At 32.5% G+C, this 14,946-nt stretch overlaps 1 protein-coding gene across 5 annotated transcripts; it reads right to left on the bottom strand.

The window, feature by feature from the left end:
- Positions 1-2,522: 2,522 nt before the first annotated feature.
- Positions 2,523-14,665, bottom strand: LOC111302743 (outer envelope protein 80, chloroplastic-like). Of its 5 annotated transcripts, none has more exons than XM_022898526.2 (16): positions 13,745-14,665; positions 10,681-10,774; positions 10,470-10,552; positions 10,269-10,366; positions 10,058-10,127; positions 9,811-9,904; positions 8,643-8,724; positions 8,499-8,534; positions 7,547-7,700; positions 7,336-7,476; positions 7,058-7,128; positions 6,852-6,930; positions 6,665-6,780; positions 6,270-6,417; positions 3,870-3,939; positions 2,523-2,934 (listed from the first exon to the last, which is right to left on the bottom strand). In XM_022898526.2, exons 1-16 carry the CDS (start codon positions 14,384-14,386, stop codon positions 2,780-2,782), a joined length of 2,133 nt encoding a protein of 710 aa, XP_022754261.2. In that variant the 5' UTR covers positions 14,387-14,665; the 3' UTR covers positions 2,523-2,779. The 5 variants fall into 5 exon arrangements, with proteins under 5 accessions (XP_022754261.2, XP_089598943.1, XP_089598944.1 ...); XM_089742817.1 differs by having other exon boundaries at positions 10,681-10,770; positions 13,745-14,637; XM_089742818.1 differs by having other exon boundaries at positions 10,681-10,770; positions 13,019-14,609.
- Between the last annotated feature and the right edge of the window lie 281 nt (positions 14,666-14,946).

The raw sequence follows: 14,946 nt of genomic DNA, 5'->3' as shown, positions 1-14,946 counted from the left end.
TTATTAATTTTTTTTAATTTTGTTATTATAAATGAGTTGTTATTTGTTTTTTTACATTGGAGTTTTTTCTTTTTTGTAGCTGCAATTGATTTGTAGCATTTTATTTTGAGGGTTATCCTACTAACTTGGATCAATAATTAATTGATTTTTTGTGCTATTGTAGTTGATTATTAAATTTCATATAAGATTTTCATTTTAGTTGATATTATATTATTTTTTGGCACATGTTTGGATGATATAAATAAGTTTTAGATATTTCTATTCTTTATTACAAAATCAAGATACAAAAGATATTTTTTTTAATTATTTATTACAAAAACCAAAATATAAATAATATTGTAACTAATTAAAAAGTACTTTTATTGTGATATTTTAAGTAAATGGTCTCTCATTTTATCAATTTGTTAATACTATTTGTAAACTGTAATGGGTGCTTTTGCTTAATTTTCTCAATTTTTAATTGATTTTTATATTAAATAATAATTATTTTTATGTTGTGCAATTATATTATATTATCATTGTTATCATTTTTCTAAAATTGGAACATGTAACTTGAGATGCAAAAGAGGGAAACACAAGAATATTGATTCACACTTTTTTTTTTCAATTCGAATTGGTACACATAATTTTACAATCCAACATAACTAAACCTCTTTATCCTTATTTCTTTTTAATATTGATAATTTCATAGTTCTAATTTTTATCTTTTAATCCATACAATTGTACAAAATTTACTGTCAAAATTCAAAAACTTTTTCCCTTTCCAATCATATCTCATTAAATGTGACCGATTAATTTTTTTTATCATTTTGTCCATACTTAGATTATAAATGTTTTGTTCTTGAATCAACTCAAAGTACAGTTTTCATCACAATTTTTGCATGATCAATCATAAGTTTTTATTACGATTTTGCATTTTGTATTTGTTTTCTTTATTCATTTCAAATCAGGTTGTTAACTTTTTTCACTAAATAGTTGTATAATATATTTTATCAACTTATATTAATTGACTTAATTTTCTAATGTCCACCATTTACTAGATTTTTTTTTTCTAATACTATCTATATTTCAAAATTTGTAAAACATTTTAAATAATTATATTTTATGTAAAATTTCAGATGAATTTATGTATTTTAGATAGGTTATATATTTTGAAAAGAAAAAAATCGCATCAAGAGTAGTTATTTCATTTGAAACAAAAACGATTATTTGTTTTATATTTAAAATTTTTTATTTTTATATAAAATTATTAATTATATTATAATTAAATTTTTATATATAATCATCACTTTTGCATTGCATAAGTTTAAAATTAATTTGAATAAAAATACTTTATAAATTTTGAAAAAGACCACCTTTAAATGATGGGATGGCAATGAATGCCCTACAAATAGATAGTCTGCATTACTCAACCCGAAAGTAGTATTTTATAATCGAATTCGCATAAGATTGAAATAGTAAAATTATTACCATCACAATTTCACGTAGGGTTAAATTATTACCATCACGAGTTCAAGTAGGGTTCCAGTATTGTTTTTAAGATACTCATTATCTAAACCCGATTATAAATAATATTTTTTAATATTATATATTTTTTGTTTGTAAATTATTTATTGTTAATGTAATACTTAATTAATTCATTAGATTTCTAATTATAATTTTAAACTTTAATTTATTTTTTGAGTTGACTTTTTTTTATTAATCTAATTTTTTTTAGTAATATGCATTAAAATTAATTTTAAATTTCAAACTAAAAGTCAAATTTTGACTTAATAAATTAATATTTAGCGAATTTGAATAATTAATGAGCATTTTTATATTACATGAGTAAAATTCGAATAAAAAAAATATATAAAAATTTAATATTTATCCAATTTAAATATCTTGATAAATAATTGAATTAAAAAATAAGTATCCAAAATTTGAGGTAACTTAGTTGTTGACATCCTGCATACTTGAAAGTATATAACTTACGATAATTGGATTACAATTAACTAATCAAATTTTAAAATTATATAAGATCTACCACAATATTATGTCAAATCTACTTTTATACACGGTAGACCCTCATATAATTCTTCATAATGCACCCTGCATACGTAGCCTTTTGTAACTTGTTTTTCCCATTTGTGTCTCTCCTTTTGAGAAAATAACTTTACACAAAAAAGTAAAGAAGAGAAACTGAAGAAAAGAAAGATGAAAATAAAGCCGAAAAAAGAAAGCCAGAAGTGGGCTTTGTCTAATACACCGAATTTAAAAAGAAATTTCGGGCCGGAACAAGATTCAATTATAAGATGCAACAGATGTGTTTGTTTTATTCTTCCGTCCTTTTTTCCAAGATAAATGATACAACGGATGAGAATTTGTGTATTCTTCATTTCCACTCTGATCACATGCAACTCAAATAATCCAGGAAACTTTATCTCAGTAAATCCATTGAATATGAATAAACTGAATCACGATTATTTTGCGTGGAGGGCATGCATAGATGTTCAAGGAAAGAAATGCAACACTGCCACAAATAAGAGTTTGAATGGAGGTTTGTTTGAGCTAGACGCACTTCAAAATTATGCATCAATAAAAATTTATCAGGACATCCATGTTCTTTCTCTAGCAATAACATAGACAATTATCATCAAAACAAGCCTATCTCTCTAGCCATGGCATGAATTTACAAAATAGATTCAAAATTTTTTGTGAATTTGTGTTGCGCGAGTAGCATCCAAGAATACTATGATGCAGAAAGTCTCTTTGGACACCCAAAGTGTGAAACCTCATCTTAGCTTCGGTGGCCAACCCCGAAGTGAAACCTCTTTGCCTGCCTGTCATTAAAGGCATATTCAAGACGCAAAGGTCCTAAAGGTGAGTCCACTCGGATACCAAAGCCATACCCATATCCACTTCCAGGCTTATACCTTGCCCCGGCAGGATCACCTGAAAAGCAAAACAAAACAGTTAATAGAAAAGGAATATTAAAAGGGCATGAATTTCACACGCATTCAGCTGGTTCTGAAGCTAACAAAGCTGACCCAAATACGAAAAACCTGCCTGAACCTGAAGTGACCTGACTCAAACCTGACCCACCTGCCCAATTTCTTTCTCTAGCTGTTTGAATATTAAGATACGTATGTTTCACAAAAAAATGAGTTTTGAAAAAAGATTTTTTGAAAATGTTTATACTTTTTTAATTGAAATAGATTTTCTATTGTTTGGATTAGTTGATGAAAAATATTTTTTATTATTTAATTATTCTTTTGGAAAATCTATTTTTTTTCAAATAATATTAATATAACTATTAAATATTAAAAATTATTTATTATTAAAGTATATTGAAATTATTTATTATTAAAATTATTCATATTTAAAAATAATTATACTTTAATAATAATATTTAATATTAAAATATTATATTAATATAAAAATACTTAAAATAAAACTATTTATATTATTTACTAATATATTATTATAATATGTATTAATTAATATAATAATATTTATTAATATATTATTTATTATGCTCAAAAGCATTTGATAAATAGTTCTACTCAAACAGTTCTTTTTCAGAAAATATTTTCTCTTTTTTAAATCTGTAAGATAATTTTAAAAAAATCTTATTTTCTTTTAATCAGTAAATTATTTTTCATTGATTAAATAATTTTCAGTTAAATAAATACCTAAAAATGTGAAAATCATTTTTCGCATAACAATTGGAGCCTTAGGATGTTCAACATATATCCAATCTTGAACATCTGATCATACGCAACCCCACCCTTTCCCCCTCAAACTTTATCTCTTTTTATACCAAAACAGAATAATAATAAAAAAAAAAATGTATCAGAGATCAGACAGATTAACCAGAAAAAATTTACCAGGCACGTTGGGGCCTGACCATAGATCATGTCCATAATCAGCAAAAATAACTCCTCCCAGAGGTCCCAGCTGCGAAACAGCAAAAAAAGTTGGTAGAATTCTCACAAGCAGCAAGGATAAACTTGTACTTTAATTCTCATCCACCTAGAGCTAGATTCTTCTCTCTCTATAACCTTATCCAAACCATATGAGCCCCCGAATAGGAGAATAACATCACACCAATGCAGTTATCTTCACCAATATAAGTTCAGAATTAACCTTCGCATCTAATGCCCTTTTCCTCCATCAAGTCATACTGCAAGTCATATTCTTTACCAATGAAAGGTGGGATTAATTAAACTCAATAGACAATGGGTTACATATGATGGGGATATGCATCCAGTACTACAAAAGGAAGATCCTGGAATTAAGATCTGCATATTTTTGTGTCTTTAGCATATTATCTTGGTGCTAGAATACCGATATCATCTCTAAATCAATTTGGAGAAGTAACACTCTCAGTGAAAATTTTCTCCTTTAATATTCATTAAACTCAAATATGATATCCAACACTGTCAATATATATATATATATATATATAAAATTTCCTATGGTTGGCCTTGAAATTTAGAAATATAGCATAGAATATGTCATTAGCCATCCATAAATCCTGATTGTTGGTGTGCCAAGTGTTACTATATCACTAAGCTAAATAAAAAAATTAAGATATGTAGTAAAAAGCTTATCTTTAAGGTTGAGAAGTAGGCAGGACCACTGTTATTAAAGCCAGTTTCGACCCCTCTTAAACACTATCCTGGGTGCAAGCAGACCAAAAATGGTTTCCAGTTTCTAGGGATTCACTAGCAACTTTGCACATGAACTTGACAAGTGCTCTAGAGACATAGCCCTAGTTTCTCATAGAAGGTGGCCCCGCCTTCACACAAATATTAGGTGAGTTTCATAAGTTGAGTACACAATTGCACCACCAAGAACGGCTATGAAACTCATTAAGAGTACAAACTCAACCTCACAACTACTACAATATGTACTACTTTCACCATAATAGAATTATAACAATGCTTCAAACTATTCAATGACTTCTTTTCCCTTTGAACCAAGATCCCAGGATCTCCACTCACATAGGTCGAGTTTTAAAATAACTAAAATTAATTAATAAGTAAAATAAGTTTTCGACACATGGAAAGCTATATGCCAAAACAGCTAGCATCTATATTTTGCTACAAAAACCACCTTTTGTCATTTGATTGACATGTCAAGAAACTTTGCAAACGCGTTAAATAATTTGGCAGCTTAGTGCTAACTAATCTCATTAGAATTGCATATAAATATAGGCTTGTGTGTTCAATTGAAATTGCTCTTACCCTCCAAATTGGTTTCTACTAAATTTCACACTTGTTTTTCTAATCACGGCCACTTAAAATACTTTCCTATTGTTTGAAGTTTACATAATACTCTTCTCATTTAGTATATTGTAATATAACTTAGTCACAATATTTAACTGGTAAAATTTGCACAGTTTGCTTAATCTTTGTAGTTCACATACGAAGTCACAGAAACCACTAGCTGTTGAATCCAAAAACAGAACACCATGGTAAGCCTGTTTGCATCAGAGATATTACTTAGGAAGGGCAAAAAGTCAATGTTTCTGCCACACCTCAGCCTTATAGATAAGTCTTACATGATATACTTTTGAGTATTTTAATTAGCTTAATTATATAAGTAGCACTGCACATAGAATAAGCACTTTAAAATGTAGAACCAACACTGGCATCAGTTGGCTTCAGCTTAGGATAAAAACTTCAACCATCATCACTTGATCTTTCACTCCCAATGTTATAACAATTTTTAAAGAATGTTTTAATTGAAATTGTGTAAAACAAGTTTTCATTGATATTGTGTTTTACAATGTGGTTTTTAGATAAAGTATTAAGTAGTTGATAAAAGGTAAGTATAATACAAGAAAACATGTCTGACTCACGTTTTCAAAAGCACATCAGTTTGGTAAATAAGTTTGAAAGTGAATGCATTTGGCAAATAGTTTTATATTCAGACCGATTTTATCAGACTCACATTTATATATTTTCCGTGGTGAGTTAACTTCTCAAGTTTGAAGTACCAATATGACTACAAGACTTGGTAGTTGCCTATTTTGGCCTTATCTCTTTCTAAACTTCTCTGCATACAGAATCTTTATTGATGTTTAGGAATTCCTAATGTCTATCTAGCTTTACACCAGACAGTTAATAATCACAAATCTATAATAAAGCTCAAAATCATGTAGTAATAAAGGTGAATGGTCCTAAACAAAGGCAAAAGAAAGGAATACAACACCCATACCTTACGGCAAGCACAAGATACTCATGCAAAAACAAAAGAGGCAGAACTTTATAAACACCTACCAGTGGGAAAGAAACTTCACTAGAGCCAACTACATAAGATCGACCGGAGCCTACAGCACCTTCTTCATAACCTCTGACACTGTTTGTTCCACCAATAGCAAATGCTTCATGAGGAGAAAAATTGCCCACCACATGCCCACCAGACAAACTACCAATAAAAAACAAAACAAGTCAGCAAACTATACCAAAACTCTCTCCTCCTTTCTCTCTTCATCTTGGGGAGAAATATTGAAACTCAGGTTCAAACCAAGCAACTGTGGAAAAGCTTTTGGAGTACAGAAAACAAATTAAGAGAAGTAGAGTTTTCAATTAATGATTATCCTCCCAAGTATACACCATATGAATTACCATAGATTGTTCCTAGTCTTCAAAAGAGTACATAATAAGCATAATACCTTAAAAGAAGGCGAGTAGGACCAATTTCAACACCTTTTCTTGCACGAGCATTCACTCTGTTGAAAAACAGCCACTCAGGCATGACAGGAAGTCCTTGTTCCATGTTAAATGCAAACTGCAAAGGTAACAGAAATGAGGCCTATCCATAAAATAAGTGATGGAAAACCACAGTGAATAGTTGCTAACCATGGAGGAACCTTGATCACCAGAACCAGTATAGACACTTTCAAATTTAGCCAGTAACATATCATCGTAAGGCTTACCACTACATTAAGAGATTAATTAAAAAAAAGTGCAAGGAAATTAAGCCATAAAAGTATGACAACAGCAAATTAATGCAGATAAATCAATCTTACAGAAGCTATAAAACACCAGGCATTAGAGATACATACCTTGCAGTAAGTGGGCTGCCATAGAAGTCTTTGATAATTGGATTTCCTTTTTCATCACGAGCACCAGCATGCTGAATATTACAGTATTAAAAAAAATCATACAACTGTGACATAAGCATTAATCCCAAAAAAAATAAAGTTCAGATTCAGATTCAAAATGAAAACTAACTTTTAAGGTACTACATTTCACGAACTTTCCTTTGAAGAAAACTTAGAACAGATGCCTAGCCGACAAAAAAAAAAAAAAAAAAAGCTATGGAATGAAGTAACATCTGTACCTGAAAAATAAGCCCAGCCGTTCCACTCCATTTTGGCCTGATTGGTCGACTAAACTCTACACCAGCTGTAACACGGCCAATGCTTAGACTGCTATTGTCATGTTGGTTACCATGCACAAGTGTCCCAGGGGTTCTTGAATTCTAAAACAAACAAAACAGCTCAGATAATAATCAATCTTCCAATCATCCAAAAAGTAAAAGCAGAACCCACCTGGACAATTATTGTTCTAGATGTCCGCTTGTCATCTCCCTCAATCCATGGGTCTGTGTAGTTAATGCGGAATATAGAGTCAATTTGCCCCCTCTCTAAGGAAATATTAAGCTTTTGGTTTCTTCCAAACAAATTTCTATGAGAATATGCAAAGCTGCACATAAGAAATAACAGAGTATGAGACAAGGTAAACAGCATCACATTTCATCACATAAATATAGCAGACACCAAATTTCTCTCCTTTTTGGTCTCAATAACAATAGTACAGGAATTGATTAAAGCTGAAGGCTCATAGTGACATAAAAAAACCATATATATGCAGTAGCATATAAGAAAGTTTGCTCCCAAAAACAGGAATAGAATAAAAAGCCAAAATGAGAAAAATGAAAAAGAAAGAAAAAGCATCCAATAAAATCCATCATTACAAATATGTGTCTCTCCTTAAGTACCAGCATACCAAGGTTATGGAACATGCAATCCTGAGAAAGTAATTTCAATTGTATCAATTACTATGTGCATTATCACTTGATGAGAATCACTAAGAAATAAGAAACCACAGTCCACAAGATTGGCAACAATGGAATTGAATACGGACTCTGACAACCAATGCAAAGCCAATTTAATTCTCAAAATGATAGTGTACCATGGAACAAAAAACCTAACTGTTGGTTGACTTTTTCACTCAAATTTGTTCCAGAAAATAATCCTGATTGCATCATGAAGAAGTAATAACATACAAAAAAAAAAATGCACACTTCTGATACAAGTAACAGAATAAATTAACCAATGTGAATAACTTCCAATTCAAAAATTGAATTTGCTCCCAAAAAACATGAAAAGAAGTTCACTTATATGAAACTTATCATTCATATGCACAAATCACAATGAACCCTGGATGGAGAAAGATGAATGGAAAAACTGAACCAGCCAGAAAAGCAATATGCAATGTTACCTTCCAATAAGTCCTGATAAAGGGCCACTTGTAATCCTACAAAATTAAAAATGACTTACATAAATATTCTTTCAGATAAATAAGATGAAGTTTGGTAACTAAATTAGGTGAGGAGATGGTATGGGTAGTATTGCAAGAACTTACCCACTTGATATTCCACCACCAGCAGAAAAACCACCACTTGGACGTTCAACAACATTCATTATCAAATCAACCTTACCAGCATCTACAAATTTTGATAATCAAAACAATAATAGACAAATAAAGACATAGAAAAGCTCTCAAAATATTAACGTAAAAACACCTTTACTTGCAAACAGTTACAAAGAAAAAGTAGCATATCATGTGACGCCTTATGAATCAATAAATGTCAAATCCTGTAAAAGCAAACTAATTCAAATGTATTCCACTTATTTCAACAAATGTTTGGTGAATTTTTCATATGCACAGACTTAGTACCTAAGAATCATACAGAGCACAAAAGAAAAATTAAAGGAAATACTGCTATCTCCTAAAAGCTGGATGTCAAATAACTCCTGGAGAACACCACTAAAATCAGTATTTATGCCAACTGAAAAGAAAAAAGGAAAAAGAAAATTCTTACCGTCACACCATTGAAAATTTTGTCTTCCAATTTTTTATATATCTTTAACTCCTTATTGGGGTAACCATCCACCAACCAACGACAATATTCAACACTAATTGCATTCTTGAAGACTTTGGAAATTTCTTAGGCTAATAGATATATATTCAATGACATACAAGAAACCTTTGAACCAATCAGAACTATTTTCAGACAAATGAATATGGTAAGCCAACTTCTAAAGCTTACACTGAAGGAAATTCCATGTCAATGTGTTCTCATGTCTATTTTCAAGTAACTAAGAAAGCTTTCCATCAATTTCAATGGGAATGAACACACAACATATAAAATTTAATTTTCTAATAATTTACCATAACATCATTACAGATATGTTAGTCCATAAGAATAATCCTGAATAAAATTCAGTAAACATTCTTGTTATCACATGATAATTACTATGACATTACTACAATTAATGTTAGTCCAAAATATTTATCCAGAATAAAATTCAGTAGACATTCTTGTTAATGCATTATCATGCATCTGACAATTCAGCCTTAAATCAGGTAAGGTCCTCAGCATGAAACAATTGACTAAAAATTCAGAAGAAGATTGCACATCAAATACATTTTCATGAATTAGCTTAAACACTTTGTCAACCAGCTATGCATACCTCAGAACACAATATGCAATTTAGTGCACGCGTCTTTAAAAGATATATTCGCTCACCTCCAGCTGGTTGAGGAATGATACTGACATCTGCCATGATACCCATAGTTGACACTGTATCCACATCTCTTTTTCCTTGAAGCATACTATACACCTATAGGAAGATAATTCAAATAAAGCAACCCACGCTACTCAGGACAAATTGTGCTTTCCAGGGGCATGCTTCTTGGATTAGAGTAGACAATTCTTTATGACTTATCATAAATTACATGCCTATTTATGTACAGAGCTAGATCTAGGGTCACACCTGTCCCTTCTTGGTTGTGAGTTGCCTAAGTATTGTTTCAGACTTTGTCTTCCCTTTAGTCGGTTCACCACTGAGATATTAACGAAACATTTCTGGTCATATATGCTAACCCTAATAAATTCAAATGTTTGATATAAATGTTTGTAAGTGCGCCTATTTAAGTAAATGCACACCCAAGTGTGGGTAAAGCAAACTGAAGGGAGGTTCTTACGTCTTTCGGTCAAGGAAACGTATGGATATATTATTGACCTCTGCTTCTGCAACTTGTAACCTTATAATACCTCCAGAAAAAATATCAACTCCAGAAACCTATAAGGTAAAGAACAGTTTATGCAACATGATTGTATTCAAAGATCAATGAAGAGAACATTTGCATCTACGAACTAAAAAACATGTAAGGCAAAGAACTAACCAAGCCAAAAAGACCACGCTCCATATACCATCCATTGATTGAATTAATTACTTCATCTAAACGCTTAAGATTTATCACTTTTCCTGCACAGCTTGACACCGAAAGTGAAAATAATGAAAGCCTCCTATGACCAAAATTAAAAAGCAGCTCATCAAGCAAATAATCTAAAATTTATGTACATCCATACTTAGAAAGCAACAGAAAAACTTACCATGTCCATCGCGAAAAGCATTCTCAAGAAACTTTGATGGGAGAACATTGGCTCCTTCACAGACCAATCCATGGAACTCCTGATTTGGTTCTACCTTATGCCACAAGAACCCAATTTCAAGCGAATCAGCATTATGTTTCTATATATGCCTAAGATATAGGCTTATAACGCCCAAAACTGAAACCAACATGTTCAACTAACAATGAAAAGAAATTATGACATGTGAAAGACCAGCCAAAACCAGCATTATTACTTTCGCTCACTTCATACGGGTACCTCATTCTATGAAGTTTTCTTACCAACACTCTATGAAGTAACCTTGTGCTCTGCTTTTCTTGAAACAGATGCCAACAAAGGCAGAGGCAGAAGGGGGCACAAAGCGACCATCAATCCCCCTGAATTCTTTTAACAGAAATGAATAAACTAGAGCCATAGAGATCACCACCCCATACAAAGACGTGTGCATGCATGTATGTTGAAATAAAAGCCACTGTTTTGTGGTAGCAGCAGCCTTCATGTCTACAAGAGGCTGCTATTGCCCTGACAATTTTAACCACACTTAGTGGCATGTAACAGCCACAAGAAACATAGTAACAGTCTTTCAAAGTCAAAGTGGCCTGGGCACCTGACAGATGTTTCACATTTCCCATTACGAGTTATTTTCCTTTTTCCAACTTCAAGAGAAAATTCTTCTCAACAGCTCCACATACTTGCTATATAGATATGAGGTAGTGTACTAGTGACCTTTTGTGCTTCCACTGCCACCTATTTCTTTGATGGAAGTGGAGATTGCATGACACAGATTAAGGCAGGCAGGAAAATGATATGCTAAGGTGCTTGTTGAAGGAAGAAGATAAGGAAGTTTCTGCGGTTTTGACAGAATTTAAGAAAGAGAACTATAGATAAGGCTGATTGAATGGGAACTGACATTAGAGACAAATGCCAATGACAAGACTAAGTGGGTAGAGAGGTGAGAGTATCTCTTATTAGGATTTGGCACATTATTTGCTCTTTCAGTACACACACACACACACACACACACACACATACACGTATAATAAAACATAAATGAAAGAAAAACGTCAAGACCAGGGGCAGACAGAGATGTGGGGGTGTAAAATAAAGTACGTGGGAAGGATAAGTGAAATTTTAGGAGGAAAAAAAAGGTTAATTGGAGAGTGTCTGGAATTATATGTAACATTTATCAAAGAGAATGATTGGTTCCGGAGGGACTGAAAAAACCCTAGAGTTGTGGATTGCATATTTTAGTTAAAATATTTTTACTTTATTTAATTTTAAAAATAGTTCTATATATTTCACGTTCTAGCTTTCTATTCAACGTGCAATTGACAAGTGAACCCCAACACCTGCAACACCACAACTAGTGCTATTACACCCATGATAACCCCAACAATGACAAATGTACTCAAGTATGGCTGCAATCTGAAATGTCTATAGATAAATGTACATTACATACATATATTATATGTAGAGATATATGAATATATGCATATAATTTCTAAATGTGTATGGACACATCAAATTCTTCAGAAAGAATAATAAAAGTTTTATAATAAATAATAATGGAACACAAGAGGCATACAGTGTTGTCAAGGTGTGTGCCTAGGAGTACCTAGGCAGCAAAAACCCCTTAAGAGCCCCTTCACGCTTCTGGCAAGGCCCCTTGGATGAGGTGCAGGCTTTTAGCACCTAAGCACGCTTTTTGCTAAATCAAGAGGCACTAAAAAGGTATGCCCGGTAAATTGTCTCTTGATTTTCTAATTTTTTATTTTTTATTTTAGAAGTCAAAAAAATGACTCACATTTAATCTCCATAAATAAAAAAGGGTAATACAGTCTATCCAAAGTGTTTTCTTAAAAACTTTAGCCACAGACACCAAAATTTAATTAAGGTTATGAAAAAATTTCAGCAAAAACTGCTGCAGTGTTTGACATTCAATATATTAAGAGAGAATTGGGACCACTTTCAACTCTCAGTGTTTCGAGTTCAAACATTGGCTACCTATTTTGAAAAGGTATGTTGTCTTTTATGTTATATATGTTATTATTTACAAGCTTCCTACTCTTTTCTTCTTTTCTGACACTCAACATTCTTTTCTTTCTTTTTCATTTGGGGACCTTCCTTCTCTCTTTTCTCTCTTTTTAGTGTCGTAACAGGGGTGTAGACCTCTGTTTTTCATTTTAGAAACAAAGGATAAGTGCTCTCTTATGAAAGAAAAAAACTGAGCAATCTTTTGAGTGTATTAAATAAACTATATTAACGTCTAGCTTATTATGTATGATTAAACAAATTTTCTTTGATATATATATATATGTACCTTACTTCGCATGGGCGAGCACCTTTTTTGCATCTTGGGCAATATAGGGGTCCTAGCATCTAGAGTGGCCTCGCATCGTTGACAACAATGGTTGCATACAGCCAAAATGCATGAAGCAGAAAGTCAAGCTACATTTGGACCATGGAAAATTGTCCATGAAAAGAAAACATTTTCTACGATAGGAATCTAATTGTGAGTCTTAAACACCACAATAAGTAACATTTCAATCCTATCCACCACCACAACACAAATGCCAGCACAAAAAAATCAAGTTCTTTTTTATATATTCTTTCATACTTTCAATTTTCCAAAATCATCCTTCACTCTTTCAAACCCTCCCTTTTCACAATTTCCCCTCTTTGACTCAAGAATAATTGATCACAAAGGAGCAATAGTGCTGGCTAAATAAACCCAAAAAAGAAAAGAGTCAATTTCATTTTGTTGTCAAGGTCACCAACCACGAATAAATTAAAACTAGAAACACTTTACAAACAATTTCGATGATTTAAAAGTAAATAATGGAGTTCCATGGCGTTGAGACCAAATTGTGTTTCCAATGCTCAATTAATCCGCCGAGTCTCAATTTAACATTCTAAGATTATTCCAAACAAGTAGCATTATATACAAACAAAAGTCCCAAAACCCATACAATCATCTAACTTAGCGAGAAAAAAATAGAAACATTAAAACACTCTAATTAAAATGAATTAGCTTTAGGTAACATACTTGAAACACCAATCTGATACCGTCCCGCGTGTCGACAGCCACAGGCATGCACGAGGAGAAGTAGCCGCTATCAATGATCCGGTGCACGTCTTCCTGTACCTCCCGGACCGTCAATGCTGAGTTGGCTCGGCAAGCTTTCAACGCGGTAAGTGCTTCCATTTCGAGGTCTTTCCGCTCCAACTCCTCCCCATCTTTGTTCCTCACCAGAACCTCACTTATCAGGACCCTCTCCTCGTCGTAACGACTTGCCGTTGTGGACTGTCCCTTCTGCGGAACCTCCAACCCGGCCTGAGTTGACTCGGTTGAACCCATTGGACTCAGCGACAACGAGGCCGCACATAGCAGAGGCGATTTAGCAATGTTGTGGTTTTGAGTTGTCTGAGACAGCGATGTAGAGCACAGTAGGGGACAGCTTCTGATAAGCGAGTGAATTCCGAACTCTGACAGGGTTGACTCAGTCGATCGAGTCGGGGGACCTTTTACATAATTGAAACGACTCCTGAACGAGTCAATGAGTTGGAAGGCCGAGTGACGAGTTCTGGCGAGCTGAGAGGCTAGGGTTTGTGAGAGAGAAGGGTTGGAAGAAGGGAGAGGGATTTTGAGAGAAGAGGAGGTGAAGGAAACGCCGTGGTTTTGACGCATTGCGGATGCAAAAACTGGAGATTGAGAAATGAGATTCAGTTTGATTCCAAAAGACTATGAAAGAAATGGCTAACTGGGTATAATTTGGGGGGTTTGAAATGTAAGCAGGATGCGTGTTACTGTTTTAGAAGGGAAACTGAAGAACGTGCGCCCTACTAACCCAATTCTTATCTGTTATTGCTGGGGTAGCGAGGTTCATGAACAGAAACTGATAACTAGGGTTGAGAAAAAAAAGACGACCACAATACATTAAATTTTTTGGAATAGTGTTTTATGTTTTTTATTTGAATAAATTACTTTCATGATTCATAAATTTTGAAGTGTGTATCGTTACTGACTTTTTTTTTTTTTTAATTATATTACGAGGATAAAATTTTAATGTAAATAAAAAAAATTTTAATTCTAAATTAAATTTTTGATATTTTTTCGAGTACTTGAATTTATATTTTAAAAAGTGATATATTAATTTTTATTTTTTTTAATGATTGTAACAAAACAATCATCTCATCAATTAAATTATTAATACAAACGTTAAAATGAATGACAGAGAAATTATCATT

This window comes from Durio zibethinus, chromosome 13 (assembly GCF_047325235.1).
Source record: "Durio zibethinus cultivar Kanyao isolate XHJ-2024 chromosome 13, ASM4732523v1, whole genome shotgun sequence".
Classification (NCBI taxonomy): domain Eukaryota; kingdom Viridiplantae; phylum Streptophyta; class Magnoliopsida; order Malvales; family Malvaceae; genus Durio; species Durio zibethinus.
The sequence above is the reverse complement of the archived record's forward strand: the minus strand, read 5'-3'. Positions and strand labels throughout refer to the sequence as shown.

Bases quoted from the DNA above. Each gene is read 5' to 3' on its own strand.
- LOC111302743 (XM_022898526.2), bottom strand. From the start codon at position 14,386: ATGCGTCAAAACCACGGCGTTTCCTTCACCTCCTCTTCTCTCAAAATC. The intron at 6,781-6,851 runs GTTAGCAACTAT...TTACCTTTGCAG, and splicing joins GTGATCAAGGTTCCTCCATG to TTTGCATTTAACATGGAACA. The intron at 3,940-6,269 runs GTAGGTGTTTAT...GCTGTTTCGCAG, and splicing joins GTGAAGTTTCTTTCCCACTG to CTGGGACCTCTGGGAGGAGT.